Source organism: Microcebus murinus, chromosome 15 (genome assembly GCF_040939455.1).
Source record: "Microcebus murinus isolate Inina chromosome 15, M.murinus_Inina_mat1.0, whole genome shotgun sequence".
NCBI lineage: Eukaryota > Metazoa > Chordata > Mammalia > Primates > Cheirogaleidae > Microcebus > Microcebus murinus.
Genome location: NC_134118.1, coordinates 27,748,585 through 27,775,128, shown reverse-complemented (window position 1 = coordinate 27,775,128; position 26,544 = coordinate 27,748,585). Strand labels below are relative to the sequence as shown.

Here is a 26,544-nt window from a genome sequence, read left to right as displayed (position 1 = left end):
ATTGCAGAATGAACTAGGATACACAGACAAAGGAAAGCTTTAGGAATAATATTTTATAAACTATATACGATCTTTACCTTAACATTATATATTTCTAGGTAGAGACCAGCTGAACAATTTAAATGAACCTTTGTCAAGTAAATGGGGTCTAGAAAATATAATAGGAAATGACAGATACTAACTGGAATATCATTTTGTTAAGGTTGTAGCTTTTGAATTTCTTTTTGAAGATAGATCAGGTTTTGTGAGCTGCTTCCTACACACACCAAAAAGCAAAGTATTTTATTTAAAAGGAAATTCTCTTGACTTGAATTGGAAGCACAGGCTTTTCTTCCTTTTGATGGTTTGCTTTTGAAAGGTTTTTCTTGTGAGATACATAATACACTGTTGCAAGTTAAGTGTAATGATCCTTCACCTTAGAAGAAATAAAAGAAAGGCCAAATTTGGCTAATTTTTTATCTTGAGGAACCTATTTGTGAACAATATGTGTGTTAAAAAGCAGCAACAAGAACTAATATCAAAAAAAGTTTTTTAAAGAAAAGTAAGTGATGGATAAATAAATGCTGCTTTGTTCACACTCAAGATATTTTGACAATGTCACACACATTGCACGAAACCTGTATAGCTTCTCCATATCTTTTGGATCAACTTTAATATATCCATGGCACACCAACCTTACTAGAATAAAAAAAAATATAGGTATAACCATCTTATATTTATTAAAACAAACTAGGAATATAAACTAATTTAAAAAGTAAACATTGGAGTGACCAGAAAATTCAAAGTATAATTGCTATTAACTAAGATTTGGTACAAACCTTCAGAGGTAAAAAATAAGGAGATTATTTCTGATGTTCACCAACAATTCAACATTTATTATTTATATTGGAATTTTCATTTTTACAACAGCAAGATTATGTTTGTATAATAATGTATAATACTGAAGGGTAAAAACAATAATGTTCCATTTTATATATATTTACTAAAAATGTCTCAAGGACCTTGATAGGTTCTAGATCCATTTCTCTATTTCCAAACCTATGACTAAAGAGAATGCATTCTATTATTCAAAGTCCCATCTCAAAGCTCCTTAAAACTATTTCTGTACCTTCTTCCTTATAATTTATGTTTTCTAGCTTTCGTGCCTTGCACTTATATCTCTTTAAACACCTTTTCCTGACAGTTGATCAAGGCACACCCATTCTTCAAGTCCCTATTTATATACCATTCTTCTAAGAAACCTTTTCTAGTGCTATTCTGTTCTAAGCAAATGGAAGTGATCACTCTCGGAACTCCTTGTTCATCCCAGCGGAGTCACCCAGGATGTCCTTAATTCCTGCAGGAATGAGTTGTGCCAACATGTGTGGAGCATTGCCTACCAGAGATGCTCATTAGGACTCAGTGCTCAAAGATTTTCTTGGGGGCTGGTTGTGTAGGCACCCATGTGTACCAAAATTGCTGACTCCAGAAGGAAAGCAGGTGTCTAGGATGGCTGTATTGTTTGAAGTTCAGACATACTGAATTATTCTTACCAGGTAGGGTGGTGCTCCACTTCCCAAATCTAAGATCCCAGATGCCAGACAAGGACTAATCTTGCCAGAATGCTTTTCTAAGAAAAGGAGTCCCAATCTGTTATGTTAACTCTTTTGTACACAGGTAGTTTCGCCGTTCTGCTATCTCTATCTATATCTATGCCTATGTCTATGTCTATATCTATATCTTATCTTGACTCTCTCAGTACAAGCTTGCTGAGAACTGGTTAAGGATTTTTTTTTTACTCCATCATTCCCAGTAAAGACTAAGATTCCTGATATGACACTCACAAATAGTGATGAGTAGAAGGTCTGCTGATTCAGTAAGAAACTGCGAGAAATAGGCAGGGCAGCAGACTTAACAATAGGAAGGACAGGTCTGCCATCCCAGCCTGGATGGAGTCCTCTGTCTCAAAGGATAGGGGATGGCACAAACGGACAAAAGATGAGGAAGACACCCATTATGAGTAATACTATTACTGACACAAAATAATTTATCATTGGTAAAAATAAGTATACTTTTTAAGGAAACAGGAATATGCAGTATTTTTACAATAAAATAACATCAGATCACTGAAATACTTCATAATTCTGTCAATTTTGTAATTTATTCTTATTCTTAGAAAACAAAGTATATATTATAGGTCGTGTCTCAAAATTCACTCGCTTGAAAAGAGATTTACTGAACACTTACTTGATGCTGTCACTGAGATATAAATATTAAGAACTCCATAATAAAAATAGCTAATATTTACACAGGGCCAAACACTGTTCTAAGCACCACTCCAAGAGGTAGACACTGTGGTATGTTCTCCCTTTACAGATAAGGTTAATTAAGGAAGTCAAATAACCTTCCCAAGAAGTTTGCTGGTATACATGCTCTTAATCACCCTGTTATACTGACTCTCACATTCTTGAAAAGCTCATAGTCTTTTTTTGACATAAAAATTATTTTGATAAAATTAGAGAAAAAACCCATCTGTTCTACTTTTTATATTTTCTTCTCCAACACTTTAAAAATTAAAGAACTCAAGTATTTCTAGATTTTACCATTTCATACTTGGTAAGTTATGTGGTCTTAATGAATAGTTTACCACTTAGTAATTCATGAAAAAGTAGTGAGAACTCAATGTGTACATCATTTACAACTCTCATCTGAACATAAATAAAAGGAAAGTTATACTGGCTTAAATAAATAAATTTATGTGCACTGAAATTTGTTTATTTCTACCACTGTCTGAGAGTTGAGTTTTTTTTTTTTTATGGTACAATTAAAGTGATGTTTAAGAAGACAACTTTTCATTTCTCTCTGCATAAGATGCATTTTTATAATTAATTGTCTCTCACACAGGAATATAATTAATACATCTCAGAACCTGGAAGAAGAACTCATAGAAGGGAAACCACACTCTTGAATTTTTTATTTCTTATGTGGAAATTAAACAACCTCCTACTAAATAATTACTTCATAAATGAAGAAATCAAGATGGAAATAAAAAAATTCTATACTCCTACACTGCTGGTGGGACTGCAAATTAGTTCAACCTCTGTGGAAAGCAATATGGAGATACCTTAAAGCAATACAAGTGAATCTACCATTTGATCCAGCAATCCCATTGCTGGGCATCTACCCAAAAGATCCAATGACACTCTACAAAAAAGACACCTGCACTCGAATGTTTATAGCAGCACAATTCATAATTGCAAGGCTGTGGAAACAGCCCAAGTGTCCATCAATCCAAGAATGGATTAATAAAATGTGGTATATGTATACCATGGAGTACTATTCAGCTCTAAGAAACAATGATGATATAGTACATCTTATATTTTCCTGGTTAGAGCTGGAACCCATACTATTAAGTGAAGTTTCCCAAGAATGGAAAAACAAGCACCACATATACTCACCAGCAAATTGGTATTAACTGAACAGCACCTAAGTGGTCACATAGGTACTGCAGTAATAGGGTATTGGGCAGGGGGGAGGGGGGCGGGTATATACATATATCATGAGTGAGATGTGCACCATCTGGGAGATGGTCATGATGGAGACTCAGACTTGTGGGGGGAGGGGAGGAAATGGGCATTTATTGAAACCTTAAAATCTGTACCCCCATAATATGCCGAAATAAAAAATAAAAATAAAAAAAATAAATTAAAAGGCTAAAAGTTATAAATAAGCTGCATTATGTCAAACTCAAAGAGCAGTTTGGAAATGCAGATGTAATTTTACCCCTAGATGGTGAAACAATATTTGATATGACAAAGAAGTTATCAGTATTGTTTACAAGTTTTTAGGTTGTTACTTATTCAATATTAATATTTAAGTTCAGGAAGATGACAATGTTCTGGGGCTGTTGTGGGCAAGGCTCTTCATTAGGAGAGTAGGGTGATAGACATTTGAAAGGCATTGTTTCAATTTGCAAGTACTTAAGAAAACCTCCTTCAGGTGACTGGTATTATCATCCTCCTCCTGTGATAGACCTGGCAATTATTTTTCAGGGAGGTTAAGTGAATGTTTCTGCCAGGCCTGGCGCCTCACTCCTGTAATCCTAGCACTCTGGTAGGCTGAGGTGAGAGGATCACTTGAGGTCAGGAGTTCAAGACCAGCCTGAGCAAAAGTGAGATCCCCTTCCCCCACCTGTCTCTACTAAAAATAAAAAAAATTAGCCAGGCTTGGTGGCGTGTGAGGCAGGAGGATCACTTGACCCTAGGCATTTTAGGTTGCTGTGAGCCATCATGAAGCCACAGCATTCTCCTAGCTTGGATGACAGAGTGAGATTGTCTCAAAACAAACAAAAAGATGTGTATCTCTGGGTCACATAAGTAGGAAGTGACAGAGCAGTGACTTAAACTCAAATCCTCGCTCTTCAGAGTTAGCACTCTCAACTGGTAGGCCAGATTGCCTCTCAAATATCTCTGAAGGGAACCAAATTTGAATGTAATTAGAAATGTTCAGTACCACATACAGAGATACAATTCTTCATGCATCTCTTGCGTCTCTGTATATCTAACAAGCAGAAGTAGTGACTGCCTTTGCTCTGGACTTCTGAAGGATGTTTGTATGGTGGATGATGTTTGCAAGACAGAGACATGGTCTCTCTATCGAGGAATAGGCAGGCATGCTTACTGTCTATTAAAAATGTTAGTTTCCACAATGCCTAACATTTATTACTATTTTGGGGATCCTCTTCAAGGAAAATGTAAAACTACCAATACAAAGTTAAGTTCAGGAACATGGAAGGGCCCTGGTAAGTGAGAAGCCTTGAAATGGAAGTTCCATCCTTGGCAAATCCTTCTTGATCCTAATTATATTTTTGAAAGTCATAATTTTCCATTTTGACAAATGGCTCTAAATTACTTTTCATTTCCCAAGCACCATGTCCATATGTCACACAGAGCCCCATTTTGGAGAATAGCTCTTACACTTTTGCATCTCTCAAGCCATAATCTTTTCAACACTCTGGTGTCTTGCTTAGATTTATAGACAGTCTAGAGAATATTTTGTTTTTTCATCACTGATTCGATAGCCTAAATATGACCAACCTAATATTTTATATTAAATTTATTTCTAAAACTTGCCCTGGTGACAAGAATAGTTAAATTCTAGCAGAGATGAGCTCAAACTCCTGAAAAGTTAAATTCGTGGGAATTGTACCACGAATGTTTATATAGTTTCAACTTGGGTATGTGGCAGCTCTATGGTATTTGAAATGAAAGAAAAAACACACTTTATATTAGATTCTAAAAGTAGCAAATTATCTCCTGCACGTAGCACTGAAGGGAAAAATAGCTTAACTTACTTTGTTATGTGAGATCATGTCTTTTTATGACAGTAGATGCTTGAAACAGTTAAAACCATTAACAAATCACATTTGTGTGCTACACAGATAATAATTATAGGTTAAACATTATAAATATTTATTTGAACCCATGAAATAAATAAATAAATAAATAAGAAAATGAATATATTTCACCTACTTTTGAAATGTTACTTGATCGACTTGCAGATCGCCCTGGGGATTTGTCATTCTAAAAAATAAAATTAGAAATATTGATTAAAAGAAAGTATTGCAATACTCTTTACCACTGAGAAAGGAAAGCAAAGCACAGGCAAACTTGTGAATGCTTTCTATATTATTTGAAAGTATAGACATACTAATTGGTTATACAGAATGACTTTTTCTCTTATCAAATTGTATACTTTCGAAAATGTTTCAATTAACATCTGAGTGTTTATCAGGTTAGAAGTATTTGTTTCCAGAAAATAATTATTTCTACAGAAAAATTTGCACAGTTCCTTTGAAAATAAAATTATATAATGAAAATATAGTCCACTATTTCCCCTTTTTGTTCCTGCCACCAGGATATTCTGAGTAAATTCTGGTCCTCAATGTCAGTACATTTTTCTTGCTGGCTACATGGTATATACATCTAACTTGTGTTCTTCTAAAATGCACTTTCTTGGTCTTTTCTGTTATCTTACATACTTTGAAATGTAAAACATTTACTTTCTAAAATTTAAAATGCTTGCTAACTTACACATTTTCAAATCTAAAACATAAAAATGTTTTCAAAATTTATACCCTTAATTCTTACTTCTTAAGGAATTTTTAATTTAGTAGAAAAGCAGCATGAAATAAAGCATTTGAATAGATATTTTTTAAAAGGATGCAGATACGGACCTTAAGAGGTGGAGCCCTCATCTTTGAAACCCAGAAACATTCTGTTCCTGGATATAGAGTTGGTCTCTAAATCAGGGCCAGCCCTGAGGCCTTTGACTAGTCCAGTCTGGTTCCTCTCTCTACTCTGCCAAAATTATCTGCCAGTGGATAATCAACTGGAAAATCAAAGTTTATGGGCATTATTCATTTTACATGTAGAAAGAGATCACAATATACCTCTTCTGTAGAGCTAATGCTGTTGGAAGAATCGATTCTGAATATGAAAAGTTTGTCAAGAAGGATCTGAATTAACATTGTCACTAAAATAATTCACCAGTGTAAGAATCCTTTTTCCTTTCTTTGTATAACATCTGGACTCGGCCCTAAAGTGGACTTGAATAGACAATTGCAGTGCATCTTGGCAGAGGTCATTTTCGAGAAGTAAGTTCTTGTTACAACCTGTGGGTCTGGAATTGCCCCCTGATGACTGCTTGAGACAGTTTTCAGAAACAGTGATGACAGGATATGGTGGATGTGTTATTGTGGAAAAACAGTAGCTGCATCACTAAAAACTGTCACTGTGTCACACACAGGCTTGCAGATATTTGCTGAACAGTACTTTTTTCTTTACATGCAACATCCGTCTCATACAACTCTGATGTCACTGTGGAGCGTCCTGTTACCGACCAAGATGAATCACAACAATACGATTAGTTACACCTCACAACAGCCTCGTGACCCAGCTGGGGATTAATGCCTATGCTATGGCAGACGTTTTCCCTGATTAGCTTCCTCTGGAGATGGAGAGAGGCATTTTCTACCGACATCTGAAATCCTCTTCTAGAAACTAGAAAACAAAATCCATCTTACCTTCTCAGTGAAATTTGGGATTGTGACATATTATTGTGAAGAGCAGAGGTAAATAAGCTACATAATGTAATATGCTTTGGGTGAGATTTGTTTTAGGGGTTCCTTTGTTATATTTTCTATATTTACATGATACTTAAGAGAACATGATTAAGGAACTAGAATTGAAAGCTGCTGCAGCAGGAACCAACAAACAAAATAAGAAACTTAATTTGACATCACATTAGTTAATTTTTCAAACTAAATAGGACCTGTTTTGAGATAAAACAATGAGGGTCAGATTCATTCTTGAATTGTGTATGAATTCAGTGTAGGGTTAAAATAAGCAGGTAATTCCCACACTCTTTGCCAGCACCCCCAATCTAATGGGGGAGAAAACATCTACTTGATTATTTAGAACGTCAAGAGATCGTTTAACTTGAAATCAATTGGCTCTGTTTTTTCCTACTCCAAGATCAGGCATTGAAAGAAATAAAAAAAAGTAGGCAAAAGTTAACATTTTTGCCATGTCTAAGTTCTGTATTGTTTCTACACCAGCACGTGGAAAAGGCAAGTCGATCAGATAAGTTACCACAGGGGAGCAGAGAGGCGGACACTATTGCTCTGCTCGCAGTAATACAAAGTGAGAGACGGGTTATCCAAAGTGAGGTGACCCAAGACGGGAAGAGTGGGCTCCACATCTACTCGCCATCAAACTGGTACTGACTGATTAACACTATGGTGCTCAAAGGGTGGTGGTGTTCAGCAGGGATTCGGGGGTTGGGGGAAAGATCCGCATCTAAGGGATGGGGTGAGCATTGTTGAGGGGAAGGGCATACCTCTAACCCTAGCTCGGGAGAGGCAAAGATATAAAGTGCAACCAAAATGTTTGTACTCTCATATTTTCTTGAAATAAAAAAAAAAAAACCCCAACCAAATAAACAAACAAAAAAAACAAAGTGAGATATGGACTTGCAAGAAGACCTCTGGTGGTGCATTCACTCTGGGAGGAGTACATTATTTGACATTCCGAGACTTCAATCTCCTCACTACAATACGGGGGAGATAGTATCTTGGGGATTGTTGGTTGTCAGGCTCAAATGAATTATAAATGAAAATATTTTATAAATTGTAAAGTTATAGTATTTCCATTATAATTTACAGGTAGAAGACACACTGAAAGAGCTTCCTCAAAAATCACGACGATCATCGGAGATACTAGACTCCGATGAGATACTAGACTACTAGATACTAGTCTAGTAGACTAGTATCTACTAGATACTAGACTCATAGTTTTCACATAAACATCTTAGTTTCTGTATCTTGCAATTCTGCCTCTACTGTAGACTAGAAACTGGCATATAAAATTTAAAAATGTAAAATCAAATTTTTCCAACCAAAGGTGATTAAAAAATTTGGTCTGCCACGCTTTTGAAGCAAAGCACCAGAAGCGCTTTCTCTCTTGGAAGACTTCCAAAGCAATCAGTCCAATTTGCTGTGAATTAATTGGGTGGCTTGTCCCATTACTATTGCAATGACATATTCTTCTTTGTAGATTAGTCAATATGGTTGTCATACCTCATTACAATCAGTTTAAATACTTTACCTTAGATTAAATATAAGCTGTCTCAGAATCTTACTGAAGCCCAAATTATAGTGACCTCGTATGTAGGTCAACAAAAGTTGGAACCAACTAAAGTTCCTGAGAAGTCTACATGAAAGGCATGGAATCATTAAGCAGTAATGCTGGATCTTAGCATATTGTTCATAATATGCAGAGAGAGAGTTCTAGTTTCATAAGTGCATTTTAATATTTTAAAGAAGTTTTAATTTTTGTGTGAGATTAATGTATCTGATATTATTACTGTTGTTTTGTGATTATTATTATTATTAATTGTTTCTCAAATTTGATCTTACTAAACAGGGTTGGAATTTTATTACTAGCAAATAAAAGTGATTACCAAATGGATAAAATCATTACTGAATTCTGCTTTAATGTATTTTTAATGTTACACTGTAAGGAAAGTGACACAGTTCCCTTAAAGCAAAATGGTCTGTGTTGAAGAATACACAATATGGCTGCATATATCTGTATCTACGTATGAATTCTTCTGTATGCTACACCATTGACTAGACAAGGGAAATAAGACAGTTTAAAGGATTTTTTAAAAATGTAAACTGAAGAAAAAACTAAAAATTCCTGCATGAAGAAACCAGACTAAGACATTCTTAAAGACACCACTGATATGATACTATTCTGTAGGGTCCCCCCCCTTTTTTATAGGCTACAAATCAAGAGTATTTGAAAGGAGGAAAAAAATAAGGTAATTTGGAGGGTCATTTGAAAAATTTTAAGTAGATAGAACTATTTTCTATAATTAAAACTTGAAATATCAGGGGTAATTAAAACCCGAAATGGAAGAAAATTCTTTTAAAGCAATGTGGCTTATAAACAAAAAATAAGCAAGGACATAGAGAAATTGAATAATGTACTTCAATTTGATTAATAGCTATATGAAAACATCTAATGTCCATTAAATAAAAAACATTTACTGTCTATGAAAGATTTAAACATTATTTGGCCTCAAATCATACTGGAACAAAAATTTTCAAGTAGAAAATTGAAAGGGCTGTTTTTTAAAAAACTGAACCAACAGAGTTAGAAATACAATTTTGAAAAGTGACTAATAAGTCTTAATTACCTGAAAATTAATTAGCATACTTTTAGATAATGCTAGGTTTAAAGAAATGCGAACTGTCTGGAATAAAGCCAAAAACTCTAGAAAATATGATACTAAAACCCATAAGAACAGAGCAAAGGCAGAATCCATATGAGAACAGAGTATAATTTTCTTTCCTTTTCTTTTTTCTTCATTTTTCTTTTTGGATACTACCTTGACATGCTTGAAGTTTCATTTATACTGGAATAATAAAATGAGTTAGGGAAATTTATTACTATGAAAAGAATAGTGTAAATAAAATTGGATTTACGTTTTCTTTAAAAGTAAGATAGAGCTGGGTTGTGAAATCACCATGCTCCTAACCTTTTTAGGGGCATATAGGCCTTTATTTACTTTCCCAATTTCTCCTCTATCCTAATTTTTCTCTTCTTCTGGAACAAATTCTGAAAACTTTTATTTTACTAGGATATGATTCATTTCCTCTAGGTTTTTAAATTTGTTGCAAAATAGTGTGACACATAGCATTCTTTTATAATTTTTCTTATCTTTCTGTGTCTATGTTTATGTCTCACTTCTCATTTTTATCACGTTTGTATGTATACATACATGTATATATATGTGAATATATGTATATGTGTATGTATGTGTGTATATGTGTGTATGTATGTGTATTTATACGTGTGTGTGTGTGTATTATTTATTTTAGAGACTGAGGTCTCAATCTGTTGTCCTGGCTGGATGCAAACTCCTGGACTCAAATGCTCTCACTGCCTTAGCTTCTCTAGTAGCCAGGACCACAGGCACGGGACACTGCACCTGGCTTTTTTGTGTCTTTAAATGCCTTCGTTATTAAAGAATACAATAACAAAATAATATAATTTAATAAATAGAACATAATAAATCATAAAAGCTAAAATTAATAAATAGATTTAAATGAGAGGATGAATAAAGAATTGTTTTCTTAAAGAAAGCATTTTAAAAATGATTGTAAAATAGATAAACTTCCTATAAGACTTAAGGGTAAGAGAGAGCAAAAATATATAACAAAAAGCCAGACATAGTGGCACGGACGTATCTATAGTCCCAGGTACTAGGGAAGCTAAGGCAGGAGGATTGTTTGAGTGGAGGAATTCAAGTCCAGCCTGGGTAACGTAGTGAGACCCCATCTCTAAAATATACATGAGGTCTTTCTGGAAAGTATCCAAACATATAAATCATTCTTGTTATGTTACAATGGCTGGATACTTTCTGGACAGACCTTGTATGTATATGTGTGTGTGTGTGTGTGTATATATGTATATATATATATACATATATATATGTCTATATATATGAGTGTGTCTGTGTGTATGCATGATAATATAATAAAAAATGAGAAATGAGACATAACTATAGACACAGAAAAGATTAGAAAAATTGTAAAAGAATGCTACCTGTAACACTACTGGAATGAAAACCTGGAGGAAATGAATCATATTCTAATAAAATAAAAATTCTCCAGAATTTGGCCGGGCGCGGTGGCTCACGCCTGTAATCCTAGCTCTTGGGAGGCCGAGGCGGGCGGATTGCTCAAGGTCAGGAGTTCAAAACCAGCCTGAGCAAGAGCGAGACCCCGTCTCTACTATAAATAGAAAGAAATTAATTGGCCAACTGATATATATATAAAAAATTAGCCGGGCATGGTGGCGCATGCCTGTAGTCCCAGCTACTTGGGAGGCTGAGGCAGAAGGATCGCTCGAGCCCAGGAGTTTGAGGTTGCTGTGAGCTAGGCTGACGCCACGGCACTCACTCTAGCCTGGACAACAAACCGAGACTCTGTCTCAAAAAAAAAAAAAAAAAAAAAAAAAAAAAATTCTCCAGAATTTGTTTGAGAAGAAGAAAAAATCTTGAAAAAACAATCAAAGAGAGATTTAAAAAATAAATAAAGGTCTATATGCCCCTAAGAAGAATAAAAACATGATGATTTCACATCTGAGCTGTGTCTTTTAAAGAACACATACTTCTAATTTTGTTTAGACAAGTCTTGTCACAGAAACATAAATTTCCCTAATTCATATTATTCATCTAGCATAAGTGAAACTTCAAGCATGCTAAGGTAGTATCCAATAAGCAAAAATGAAGGAAAAAAGAAAATAAAATTATACTCTGGTCTCATTTGGGACTATAGATGTAAACATTCTTTTAAAGATATTAGCATATATCTAAATAGTAGCATATATCTTTGTTACATGACCAGTGTATCAAAAAAAATTTCCCAAGAATACTATAAATAGAATTTATTCCAGGTAGTTCCTTTTCAGAAAATCTATCAACATAATAATTAGATTAATACATGGAAAGAGACAAATATTATGATTTTATAATTAAATTCTGCAAAAATAGTTGACAAACTTTGGCAGTCTTATTTTAACCTAAGCTCTAAGTAAAATAAGAATTGAAAGAAACACCTTAAAGTGAAAAAAGATAATACTATAAAAACCAATGCCAAATATTATTCTAAATGGTTTAATACTGGAACTAGGTAAATTAAATAAATTCTATTAGTGATGCTTACTATTGTCTTAGAGTTTCTGGCAAATATAGTAACAAGAAAATGAAATATTTGGTAGGAAAAATATTTTAAAAAGAACCAATAAAACAATCTTTTGTTATTGATGATATTATAAAAATCCCATGTCCATGGTTTCAGTATGGTGGCTAGATAAAGGGTAATTATACCATGGCAGAATCTACTAGTTTTCCTAAAATCCATTCTCCCCTTCTGTATTAACAGAATAGTAACTAGATACATATTTTCACAGTAGCATCATATCTCCCAGCACTCATTCTGTTACAGGTCGCCTAAGACTAAATTCCCTCCAAATACTACTGCTCTATGCTGTGATGCTAACTCTCAGAGCAAGTGAGGGACCAAAATATCAAAAATAGTAGAATTGAATTCTCTTGGGTCTTTGAATGACTGTGTGATGGAAAATTCTCTGCCAACTTGGAACATACACCCTAAACTGTCATCAGAGAGAAATAAACTTATATTTCTTTTGAATTTATTTAATAATTTTGCCCATCCCAATAGAAACACTGAAAAAATCAATAGTTTTCTCTTAGCAATAAATATCCAGAAATGTAATAATAAAAACAAAAACTATAAAACACTTAGGACTAAATTTAATAAGGAAAACATAAAATCTTATTTAAAAATGTAAACTACAAAATCTTACTAAGGAGTATAAATCATGCTCTGCACAAATGAAAGTACCATTCTCTTATGGGGAAGATAATTTCACAAGATATAAATCCTCTACAAATCAACATATAAGTAGAATGTAGTTTCAATTAAGTCTCCAATGGGATTTCTTTTTTTTTTTTCTGAAGAAGAAAGGAGATAGATAAAATGATCCTAAAAAACATACACAGAAAATGCCTGAGAATAGCCAAAAAAAAAAAAAAGAAAAAAAAGGAGGCCTTTTTATGCTAGCTATTGCACATATTAAAGTCACTGTGATTAAATCAATGTGGTATTAGCATAGAAATTAACCAAAGATCAGTGTATTCCAAAATTGAAAATCCAGAAATAGACATAAAAATCCCACACATAAAAAATTGGGATTTCAAGTCCATATTGAAAGGAAAATTCATACAATAAATGCTACTGGGCAACTGGCTATCCATTTGGAAGAAAAACTTAGAGCCCCATCGCTTAGCAAATATAATCATAGACTCCAGATGGAACAAAGTCTTAAATGTTAAAAATAAAAAACTTTGAAATAAGACTAACTTACAAATTCAGTCTTGGAGTGGGCAAGATTTACATAACTAAGACAAGAACCAGAAACTATAAGTCATTGGTATATTTGATTATATTATGTCTGGAAAAATACAGAAAAATTAAAGTGAATAAATAAACAATAATTGAGTTAGAAAACAACATATTAATAACACAGAACACTGACAAAGGTCAATTTCTATAATATATTATACAATGAAGTTTTGTCTATTCACAAAAAAGGCATCAAACCCAATAGAAAAGTATTAAGCAAAAGATAGAAATGAAAATTCACAAAAAAAAGGAACTACAGCTTGCCAGTAAATATATAGCAAGATACTTAAAATCGTAAGCAGTCAGGAAAATGTAAATTAAAGTAACAACAAGACATTGCTTTATTCTGATCATGCTGGAAAAATTTAAGAGTGAAGGCCTCTGTTGCTAGTGGGGATAGGAAGAAAAAGTACTCTCAAAAATTTCTAGTAGAAGTGTGATTTTTTTCTGCAGTATTACTTGAGAAAACATCTGGCAGCATCGGTTAAAATTGAAAATGTCATTTTATGCAGTAATCTCACTGTTGGGAATCTCTCCCAGAGAAATCAAAGCACTGGTACACACGAATGTACGAGTAAGGGCACTTAATAAAACTCTGTTCTTAACTGAGAGAAAAAATCCTGGCAATAAAAATGGGCTAATTGTTAAGTTTATGTCTCAAAGCTTCAAACCCATTTTTCTAGATTCTGCTTTGTGGCTGGGCCCCTGCAAACCACATTTCTGTTTTGTCATCTGGCTCCCTACTATAAACTCTGCTGGCACGAGGACTACAGAGAAACTGAAGGCTAGAAAAGGAAAACAGGATTTGCTCCATGCTATTAATAATTGCTTCCTATTAGTTTCTTATCTGCCTCTGTGCTTGTAAGTATCATACTAGAAATATGTCTTCGCCCCTGGAGTTGCAGTTCCCTCCTGTAGCAGCATCTGAATATAGTTGAATATAGTGTGCAGGTTTTCTACCACCCCTAAAAGTGCAAAGATCCATTGCACTTTTTGGAGACACCAGACCAACTGGCTGGTTCCTTCCTGATTTCCAGTTCCATGGGGCTCCTCCTCCAAACTTTGAATAATTCCAATTTCTTTCCTTTGTTCAACTAGACCTAGGGAGGATGATTGTTTCCTGCAGTTCCTATCTTTGTATTATCTTTATGTTCTTTATTTTACTTTTTTCTGTTATCTAATTAATGATGTTATATAGACAGAGAATAAATCTTTACATTAAATTCTCTGTGTTAAAAAAGGTGTAACTTTTGTCTCCTGACTAATAGGGCAAATAATATTCATCAATAAAGAAACAGTTAAATAATTTATAGTGCGGCCACACCTTGGAATATTATGCAGCTATGAAAAAGAATGAACTGAATCTCTGCCATTTGACCTAAAGGAATTTCCACAAGACGTTAAGTGTGGAAAATAAAATGAGAAGTGGCATGATATGAATCTTTGTAAAATATACAATGACAGACCTCTATAAGTATATATGTATGCACATATTTGTGTATAGACATGCATTTGTATATGACTATATGAGCATATAAAAGTCACGGATAGATATAGAAAATGTACATTAACATAAGATTTGGGTTGCATTCATGGGGAGAGGGAAGAGGAAGAATTCAGCAGAAGGGGAAAAAAAGAGAGGAGATAAAGGGGAAAAATTCTTAAAAAGCAAAAGAGCACCTTGGATCCCTGTTTATGTAAAATTAAACATGGATATGATGTACATATAGAAATTATAATGTAAATATTAAGTTTATATTTCTCTGTTGGCAAATGGTAATGTTCATAATACATTACTAAGGTGAAAAAAGACAATTATAGAACAATCTGTAGAAATGCTCCATCCAATGTTGGCTCTTAACACACCAACCTATGCACAATGGTTACCTTCAGTCTCAGCATGGTGGGATTGAAGGGGAGCTGGTAGCGCCATGGGGATCTGGCTCTTTCTTTAAACATCTTACTGAGTACAGTTTTACTTGTTTTTTTTTTTTTTGGTAGTCATAAAATATCTAATTAAGAAAATTAAAACAATGGCAAAAATTAGCCTTACTCATCAAAGAGTATATATAACAAAATTGTGTATGTGTATGTGTGTGCATGTGTGTGTGTAATTCAGAAGAGTTGCAGGAAACATTTAATGTTTATATTTCCCAAGACAGTACAGGACTTGGAATATAAATGCACTGAATTATTTATTTAGTCAAGTAGAATTGGTAAAGAAAAATCACAAGATTTCTGGTTAGAATGCTTAGATTAGAATTGCTGTTTCATAACTCACCATACAATCATAAGAAAATCATGTACCTTCTCTAGCCCTGGCTTGTTGAGTTTGCAAAACAGGCATAAGGACATTTGCACGGTTACCTTACAGAATTGCTATTTAAGCAAATGTGATGAACTTTGCAAAAGTGTATTCCAAATTGTAAAACATTATATATACATAAAGTAGGATTATTGGGACTATTACATTTAGATTGGCTACAGTTAGTAAGAAAGATTATTAAGAAGGACACTTGTTTTTAAGTGGTCACATTTATTATTAAATTTTGCACTATATAGAATTTTCTGAAAACACTCCCAATTTTCTTAAAAACAAACATATCATCTCCTAAAAACAAAATTTAACAGAAAAACTTGTCAACCTCTTTCTCTAACTTTACCATCATGGTGAAAAGTCCAGTAGTTGGGACTAGGGACTATTTTAAAGTTACTTCTATACAACTCTTGGTACTTTCCCTAAACATAAGTCCAATACCTTGAAAAGTGCCAGCCATACAAAGACTATCCTGTAAAGTGAAGACAAACATCACAACACGCCAGTTTTGGTACAGAAATATTATATATTTACCCATCTACTAATTGTAGTAATGAATATATGTTTTATTTGTATTCAAATAGCCCAAATACAATTGTATAGGAAATAATATAAAAATTGTATAGGAAATAATATAAAAATAATCTGTTGGAGATCACCCCTTCCTCCCTAAAAAAACATGCAAAACATGCTCTTGCTCTGCACACTTCTAAAAGAAAGACTCTTTTCTGATAAATGCAAGTTAGTAATGGTAATTTCTAGCATGAGAACAAAAGGAAATTTTAAAAAAAATTTGCACACCCCAGTACTGAAAATGTTTCAAACTGAGTATGATTTGGGTGAAAAGAAAAAGAATATAGTAAAGTGATCATTGACTAAATTGCCAAAACACCAGAGAAAAAGCCTCATGGGTTGAATTCACACATCTTTATAGCTATGAAAGGATAGAAAATAAGGGCATTCAGTGATTGCTAAAATGCACAAGGCAATGATTTCACCTCAAATGCTGTGTGAAAAAGTGATTACTGTTTTTTTTTAACAGTATATAAAGTAAGGTCAGCATAAGCTTTTAGGGTACAACTTGTTGAAGCTTTATAAAGAATAGTATACATTTTTTAAATTTTTCCCACAATTTTGTTTTATATGTCTATGTTCACATAAAAACAGAAAAGTTTGCCATGCCTCTGGTATTCTAAGAATATGCATGTAATTTATGAAAATCTTGTTTGTCTTATTGATCCATGTTTAAAATTTCTTTTGGGTTATATACTCTTTCTGACAATAGTCTTCTTACTTAAGAGAAATATACCAGCAGTTTCCTTTTTGTAATTTTTTCCCCCAAAATTATAAGGACCTATTGCCTATTAATTAATTGACTTTTTGCTATAGATGTTTAATATTTCAGTAAGTTTTAAGCTCTTTAATTTTTCTGTCTGAGAATCCCAGAGTTTCAGAAATAAAGTATTATCGGCTCATTTGAGTTTCAAATGTTATTTTCAGAGGTGTGCTAGACATCTTGCACTCATCCTTTCAGATCCATGTTCCACTCTTCTCCACTCTGCTCTGTGTGTGAGAGGCACACCTGGACGGATCCATCACAGGCTTCTTCGCTCCTGGCTTCCAGTTTGGTTCTATTATACCAAGGAGAAGTAAAGCAGGGCCCAGTAGGAGATTATAGGAGTGGAAGATAGTAAGACTAATTTTCTCTTCATTCAAGCATCACCACAAGCTGACTTTGTACCTCAATTGGAGGTCTTGGCAAATGCCTCTTTGTCTCTGAGTTCTGAAAAAAAATGCTCCTTTTCCTGCCTTTTTAAGATTGTGGGTGGTAACCACCCACTGCTGTGTCTCCCCATGGGGTACGGAGCTATTCATTGTATTTCCTATATTTTCTGCTCACACCCATTGTAAATTGACTATTAACTCTCCCCAAATTATCCAATTTGGAAGTAGCATCTGTTTCTTTCTGGTCCCTGGTGGATAAAAGTCATCTTTAGTATTTTTTTATGTAGCCTTATTATTATTAATATTAATTTTTGCTATTTTATTATGTTAATATCATAGAAGTTTACTCTGGAGGTATGGTCATATTTATCAATCACAGTTTGCAGCTACTTGAAAATCTATCAAGTAGCTTTGAAACCACCTTTTGTATGAGAGTTATATTGTTTTCTTCTACAGGTTTAATTTAAGATTGGAGATGTGTTTGTAAAACAGTCCATACATCAGAGACCGACCATTTAAAATCTGCTGCACGGTGGGTAGTTTTCATTAGTGTTTTTCATCTTCCATGCTATTAAAAACACTTTAATGACCACATATTTCTTAAGATTGTCAAGGAAATTTTAGGCTAGTCTTTTTTTTTTTTTAAATAACTTCTGGAATAGGATTAAAAATTCTAAAACCTTTATGGCACACACACAATATTTGTGCGTGTGCATGTTTGTGCATGTGTGTACAATGCCTTTGGTATGAGAAATAGAAAGCTGTGTGTCAGTGGCAACTAGGCAATATATCTTTTCCCTGGGAACATAAAATTTAAAAATATTAAATGTTTTGTGATTCAAACAAAATTTATGTTTAGGCAAATTTATGATTCAAGGAAAAGTTGGTAATTCTTCCTTTTGTATTTATAGAAGAGCTTCCCTTATATGTGAGGTGGCTACTTCAAGTCTTTTTGTTCCATTCTTGTGCTTGACTTCTATTCTCATCCTTCACTCTATTATTCAACTTTCTCCTTTATCTCTCCTGCCAGTGATACGTAAAGAAATGAGATGAAATTTTATCTTTGGGTATATACATTCTGGTTCTCTTATCTATCCGATGATAGATAAGAGATTTTCCTGGATGAACAAATAGATACGAGGACTTATGGATCAGAGCATAGTCTCAGGAAAGCTGATATCACCCATGTTTCAGGCCTTTCCCTCACTGTCATTTACTTATTGTCAATTTTGGACAATCCCTTGTTATATAATGATATTGAATCACCAAGGAATCTGGAATCACAAATTTTAAGGCAATATTTCATGGAGCTATTTTAGAAAGATAGCCTGAAAACTAATCTTATTTTGCATGCATGCAAATTCCATGCATGTGTAATAAAAATACAGATGGATTATTTCTAAATGATTAATCCTGTTTCTACAGTAGCTTTGATATATCATCTCTCTTTCTCTCTCCATTCTTCAGAATATTCCCTTCCAAGATATTTTTAAAGACAATTAAATTTAACTCACACTTTAGAAAAGAATTTCAAAAATCTTGTACATTACCTTTAGATTAATTATTGGACAAATGATAGGGTAAAGAAACAAGTGACCTCTTAAGGGCCCCTAGCAACATCAAATTTATTTATTTTTTTCACATATCCACTTTCTTAGGGCCGGGAAGAAATAAATAGGAAACACACTGGGATATTATTATTTAATACAGTATTATAACTAAGAAATAACAAATTTTCCAGAATGCCTGGGTTCAAATCCTAACTATGCTACCTGTGATGTGACATTGGTAACTTACTTATCCACTTGCAACTTCTGTTTGTACATCTGTGTTGCTGATAATAATACAGCTCTCTCAACATTGTTGCATTAATTAACTAAAACAATGGGGATAAAGTGTTTAGCAAAGAGCATAATGTGCTAAATAAATGGTAGTATAACTAATCTTATATTTTATGTGACCTTTACATTTTATCTATATACAGCCCATGTGTGTTTATATAGAAGGCATATTAATAGTTTTTTTTAGAAATAGAAGTCCTAAGTGCATTTCTTAAAAATGTGAAAAAAATTAGTTTCAGAAATATGTTATGAAGCATTTTCATAAAATTAAAACTACCCCTTTGTATCTCACCTACGAAGAGTGGGAGAGCTTGAGACCCTCATAAGGACAAGGGCAGTGTGGAACAGGATGTCGGGTTCACACTGGCAGCAGTGGGCAACACTCATAACCGACAGTCTCAGTGGGCCTTGGGCACGTCTAGAAAAGTCTTAGGTTGGTAGTACGTAATGGAAATATGTGTACTCTGTAAAGAGGTGGGAGGACATGGTTTTGTGGGCTACCAAATGTGACATTAAATAGCAAATGTGTAATGAGCCTTGTTATAACAATGAATAAGCATAAGAAAGAATTTGCAGTCAGATGTACCTGGTTCAAATTATAAATCAGGAACCGCTCCTTAGTATGTAACCTTGGGGCCAGTTGCTTTTCTTTTCAGTGTCTCATGTTATTCTTTTGCAGGGTTTTTAATGGTTAGAAATATTATAAGTACAGAGTTTAGTAGGATTTCTGGCACATGTTTCAATGTAGAGCGACAGTTACAAGAAGTGGCTTGAAAATGGAAGGTTCTAGTGACTTGATCTCCATCAGTTCTGTCAGTCTCCACCATACACATAGAGGCCATCCCAAATAAATATACAATGTAAGTAAAAACACTTGCTTGCTATGAAAACTCAATTTTTAGAGAAACCCTCTAGGTCCCAATTCCAACTATATTACTGCCCTCAAATATCTTTTAGATAGAAATTCTGGAGAATCACTGTCCACAAATGGCTATTACTACTAATAAAATCAATTTGGGGTAAGTTTATATGTATTATTCTCCCACCACTACTTAATAAAGTGTTTTTCCAGGTAAGGAACTATATGTCAGTTACATTTTTATTCTCTTTAATATCAATGCAATGCCTGCTTAGAATGTCATATATGTTTAATAAATAGTACTATTTTATAATTCTACATGTTTCAGAGAAATATTAGTTACTCTTGAGAATAATAGAGAGCAAGTATAGATAGTAATTTATGTGGTATTTCATACATGAATAATTTATTTGCCTTTATTTTTATGAGATTTATAATAGAAAAATAAAAAGCCACATCTGTTTTTAAAATGTGGCTAAATTATAAAGTCATAAATATAAAACAACATTGGATTGATTTTGGTCATCGTATACGCTAATTTGGATTTCACATATAATATTATCAACTTTTCAATGTAGTAGTACTATTTATAAATGTTTAGCAGTAATATTGGATTAATCAGAACCAACCATACTTTGACCTAAAATGATGAGCTGAAATTTTCAAAAGAGTTAGCAAGAACAGTGGCCTGATATCCTCTAAAAGTGCTACTTGGAATTCCTGTATAAGTATAAGCTATACTGCATCTATATTAGTTGAATCCCCCATAGGAAAGTATTGTATTTTATATATTTGTGCTTCTTTGGGTTTATAAGGTGTTTCCATGATTTCTATCACCCAGATGCAAAAGTCTGGTGCTGAACTTTAATCTCAGTGGAAATCACTGAGGTCGTAGATATGTACAAATAACAACAAAGAACAAGAATTAATGACTATTTATTAAAGACATTCAATTTCTTATAATAAAAATACTCTCTAAGGATTAAAATATAATAAATTAAGGGCTAATAAATCTGTTGAAAATGTGCTACTTCAAGATCAGAAGTTCAAAAGGCATTAAGACTTTTGACCACAGCAGATTTAAAAAAAAAGAAAATAATGAATTTTCAACCAACACTCTATGGGATGAATAAAAATCAACACTTCCTAGATCTCCAGTCATAATAAGATAGTTCAGGAAATAATTTAATTTCTAAAATTTTTGACAAAAATAAAAAATATAAAGTACAGAATTTTCATCAAAACATACAAGAAGATAGATATACACTGTCAAAATATTAGTGGTTTAAAATAAAGCAGTGTTATAAATTATTATCACCAGCATGTTTGGAAGATTTATGTGGTTATGTAACTAGTTTTCTAAAAGTCTTTATGGAAGAACAAAATAGAACTTTTATGATGGTTCTTTACTTGGTAGCAGGTTCTAGGAGGCATCTCAAATCTTGTAAATGTGATTCAATTTATGTAAAAACAAAACAAAACCCTAAGCATCCAATATATACAATTACTTGGATTTAGTCCTGATTTTTAAATTTGTTTCAGAGTACAAGATGCACAATTTTATGCTTATATGTACAGAGTAACTTGAAAATTGTAATAGGCAAGGGTCATTTCATGGCTTTCCAGATAACACTATAATATTGATTGTTCTAAGATGTGGATGCAAGACAAAATTAAATTATAGTTAAGCTAAAATTAGGCAACCTGTAAACCCTATAAATCCATTATTCCTAGATGAACATAAGTAGAAGCTCAACTTATAAACATGTGTAGAGAATTAATCATGTTAAAGGATTATTAATATCATCCTTTTGCAAAAGATGGCTCTTACAACTACCTGGTATTATTTAAAATAATTATTTATTACTTATTGCTCATTTCCCCATTAGAAGGTGAGAGCTATTGTAGTGGAGAATTTGTCTGTTTTGTTCGGTGCCACAACTCATCACCTGGAACTGCGTGTAATATATTACACACTCAGTCAAGATTTATTGATATGATCATCTGGACAAGTGCTGTCTTAGCTGGTTTGTGCTACTGTAGCAGAGTACCTGTGACTGGGTAATTTATAAAGAGCAGAAATTTATTTCTCATAATTTTGGGGGCTAGGAAGTCCAAGCTCAAGGTGCCAGCAGTTGGCGAGGGCCTTCTTTTGTTTTCACATGTGTGAAGCTTCTTTTGAAAGTGCCTTAATGTCATTAATGAGGGATGATCCTTTTAGTCCTAATCACCTCTTAAAGGCCCACCTCATTATACTATTAGATTGGCAACCCCTGAATTTTGGAGGAGACACATTCACACCAGAGCAAGTACTAAATCCTTACTTCTCTGTATGCTGTTGCACTAGAACAGTCCTTGTTACCTCTTAAAAATTTTCCTTCCATTTTTTCCTTCTTGAGATATGCTGCTGTGATATGTGTGGTAGGATTGGAATTTTTCTATTTTAAATCCTTGAACTTATGTATATTTATTTGTTTATTTTATTTCAGGAAATTATGAGAGTACAAACATTTTGGTTACATTTTATATCTTTGGGGGGTAGACTCACAACTGAGGGATGTGGTGAGCATTGTGGAGGAGAGGGGCATATCTCTAGAATTGGAACTTTTTTATTTCAGAATATTATGGGGGTACAATCCTTTAGGATTGGAATTTTAAAAAACAAAATTATACATACAGTAGTCTCCTCTTATCCATGGGGAATACATTCCAAGACCCCAGTGGATGCCTGGAACTGCAATAGTACTGAAGCCTATATGTGTTTTCCTATCCATACATAACTCTGATAAAGTTCAATTTATAATTAGGCACAGTAATATATTAACAATGATAACTAATAATAAAATAGACCAATTATAACAATATACTGTTCACAATTTCATAGATAGAAGATTCATTCATACAATAGATCTTAGCAACCTCAGCATATTAGTTTTTTTTCTTTCCTTAGTGAGTAGAGAACTTTCACATTTTCAGTTAAAGGTAGGTCTTTATGGATTCTTTTTGGCATATCCAAATTGCCAGCATTGCTACTCTTGCACTTTGGTGGCATTATTAAGTAAATAAGGGTAACTTGCACATAAGCATCATTGAACTGATAACTGAGACAGCTACTAAGTGACTAATAGGTAGGGAACATTTACTGCGTGGATATGCTGGACAAAAACATGATTCACATCTAAAGCAAGACACAGCAGAACAGTGTGAGATTTCATCACGCTACTTAGAATGGTGTGCAATTTAAAACTTATGAATGGTTTACTTCTGGAACTTTCCATTTACTATTTTTGGACTAAGATTTACTGCTGGTGATTGAAACCACATGAAGTGAAATCACAGATAAGGGACACTACTATATAACTCCCAACTCAATCTTTCTCAGAGTGCAAAGAACCATGCTGAAATGTGTAGTGATACCTAGAACAGAGGGTATTGATGATGCCTAAGGCATATAGGGTTAAAATCATAAGATATTTTAAACAAACTAAGAGCTGTAAGAAAATCAATAGCAGATGATACTCAATTATATCACATCTAAGAAATATAATAAAGAATTCCAATTTACTCACCAAGCATGCTTTTATTCTGTTACATTCAATAAATAGTTTTTGCACCTATGAGCCAGAAATTCTTTGTCATAAAAAATAAAATCTTGCATAAAATATAATTTACTTCATACATACTTTTCTGACCCACATCCTTTCATAGTTTTCTCCCTTAATTTATGATGGCCCTAACACATTTAAGTTCTCTGGTGGAAATTTCTACCATCAACTGAGATTGATTGAGCAAAGACAGAAATGTGCAAGGGAAAATTCATTTGTCTGCCAGGCTCCAAAGTAGAGACCTGGTGTCTAAGTGCCCTTTAATCATATGATTCCTGTGGCTATGCTCATTCATTTAAGTCACCTCTCAGCACTCACAGCTTTCTTCAATTGCTTCTGGAAGCAGTTTAGCCTTCCTGGTGGTCTGGGTGTTGGATGCTGAAAAAGCTGTGGTAGGGTCACATGCTTCTCTGAAATCAGCAGGCTGTTCTGCCTGTAGGTCTGATGCTGGCGAACGTGTTTCAGTTCTGATTCTTGTTGCTTCAGAAAGGGGTAGCAGAGAAAAATCTGTCTTCACATTGGTCTGAATTGGTATAGCCAACAGAAAACTGCGAGGATACATTTTAATCGGATTTCAGACACTTGAAGCAAATATTAAAATCTTTCTCAGGTTATGGTAGAAGTTTCCACCAGAGAACCCAAACATTCTTTGGGCCCATTTAAACTACTTGGCAGGACAAAGCTGAGTGTCTGTGGACTTGGGGTTTTGTTTCCCTCAAGTCTTATCAAATCCTGAAATATACTTAGCATCAGAGAGTTTTTGCATATTTTTGTAAGAATATTTTCATCAACTGTTATTGACTCTTAGGTGATACAACATGTGAGAATTTACATTTTTATGTAATAAAAATGCTTCAAATTGAGGAGTAATGGATTATCAGCCACCTGGTACGTGCATATCAGATACCAAAACATGCTCAGAATGTCTTTATATGCCTACTAAAGGGCCATTTTCCTTATTTAGAATGATGTTTTATGAAATAACTTTATGCTGGGTGATTAACACACTTCCAAATAGCATCACAAATGCAAAGCAGAACAGAATTTCATTCCTCTGTTCAGGCTTTAGATTGAATAAAAATATTTCACTATCACAAAGACAAAAGTCACAGCTAGATAGATGGTAAAACAAAATTTAATTTTTAATTTTTTTGGAGACAGAGACTCACTCTGATGCCCGGGCTAGAGGGCTGTGGTGTCAGCCTAGCTCACAGCAACCTCAAACTCCTGGGCTCAGGTGATCCTCCTGCCTCAGCCTCCCGAGTAGCTGGGACTACAGGCATGTGCCACCATGCCCGGCTAATTTTTTCTATATATATATTAGTTGGCCAATTAATTTCTTTCTATTTACAGTAGAGACGGGATCTCGCTCTTGCTCAGCCTGGTTTTGAACTCCTGACCTTGAGCGATCCTCCCGCCTCGGCTTCTCAGAGTGCTAGGAATACAGGTGTGAGCCACCACACCCGGCTGAGCACATATTTTAAACTAAAAATTACTTGAAACATCATAAATATCCCAAATTCTCAGGCTCAGTAATTAACCTCTACCTCTTTCCTACCTTGTTTCTAAGTGAAGTGGCAGTAGCTGCCCATAAAACCATGGATGAAAAAAAGGGAAAAAGTCAAGTCCATGGTTGAAGTTTCAGAGATTTTATTCTTTCTGTCAAATTCTCTTTAGGTTAATAATATTTTCCCTATGGAAGAAAATGCTAGTCTGACATAGAAATCAAACCCTTTAATACTTCACAAAATATAATTTTATAGCATTTTGATTTTCATTTCTTTAGAAAAAATTTACATGTGGAGTAAATATTCATTCATATCTCTGAAATATCTCATGACCCTTTACAACACATTGAATGATAATTAGATTTTATACTCTTCCTCCATGTGAAGCATTTCAGAGACCTCCTTGCAGAGTTGCCAGTGAATCAGACCATCCCACTGAAACAAGGATTGACCAGACAAATCACAAGAGAACACCACAGACTAGCCTGGTTCATCACTGGACAAATTACTCACAAACCATGGAGGCTGATATATATGAGGAAATTCAGTATCATGAAAAGGACATCCCTACTCTCGACATTTATGTCAGGTAAAATGGCAAAATTACATGTGTGGTAAGGGTTACAGAATGGTAATTTCAAAGTATGCCATATCTTTAATAAAAGAACACTAAACTGAAATGTCATGAACTCAGAAGTCCCCTCATCTCAAAAGTTTTAAAGAACACTATTCAGTATTTAGCAACTAAAATAGTGTAAGAGACAATCATGTAAAATTCGCTAGCATGACATTAGAAATAAATTCTCAGGAGGAAATAATTTTCTCTTAGGAAAAGTTCTCAGTTATATTTAATCACTTTAACTTCTTTTATGTGCTAATTTTAAGAGATAATCTTTGCTTCACACTTTCATGTTAATATTAAGGTACATTTAATTTAAATGGTGGCAATAATCATCACATTAGAATTTCACAAAATCTCGTCCAATGGTACAAAACTTACTTTTCTCATTATGCACTTAAAGTGGAGTCTAATTCTCTCTGATAGGGCATTCTGCTATAAGTCAAAATACCTGAATGATGGTTAAAAAAAAAGTCATACATTTTGACTTATTTCTTCCTTGAAGGCTATAAGAAAACTAACCTTGGTTTATA

At 33.8% G+C, this 26,544-nt stretch overlaps 1 protein-coding gene across 6 annotated transcripts in view; it reads right to left on the bottom strand.

Moving 5' to 3' along the window:
* MARCHF1 (membrane associated ring-CH-type finger 1) overlaps positions 1 to 26,544 on the bottom strand; it is a 726,479-nt gene that overhangs the window by 150,609 nt on the left and 549,326 nt on the right. For all 6 annotated transcript variants that reach the window (XM_076010552.1, XM_076010551.1, XM_012735576.3 and 3 more), the window contains one exon: positions 5,511 to 5,561. In XM_076010552.1, the coding sequence (XP_075866667.1) occupies positions 5,511 to 5,561 (51 nt within the window). The remainder of the gene's footprint in view (positions 1 to 5,510; positions 5,562 to 26,544) is intronic.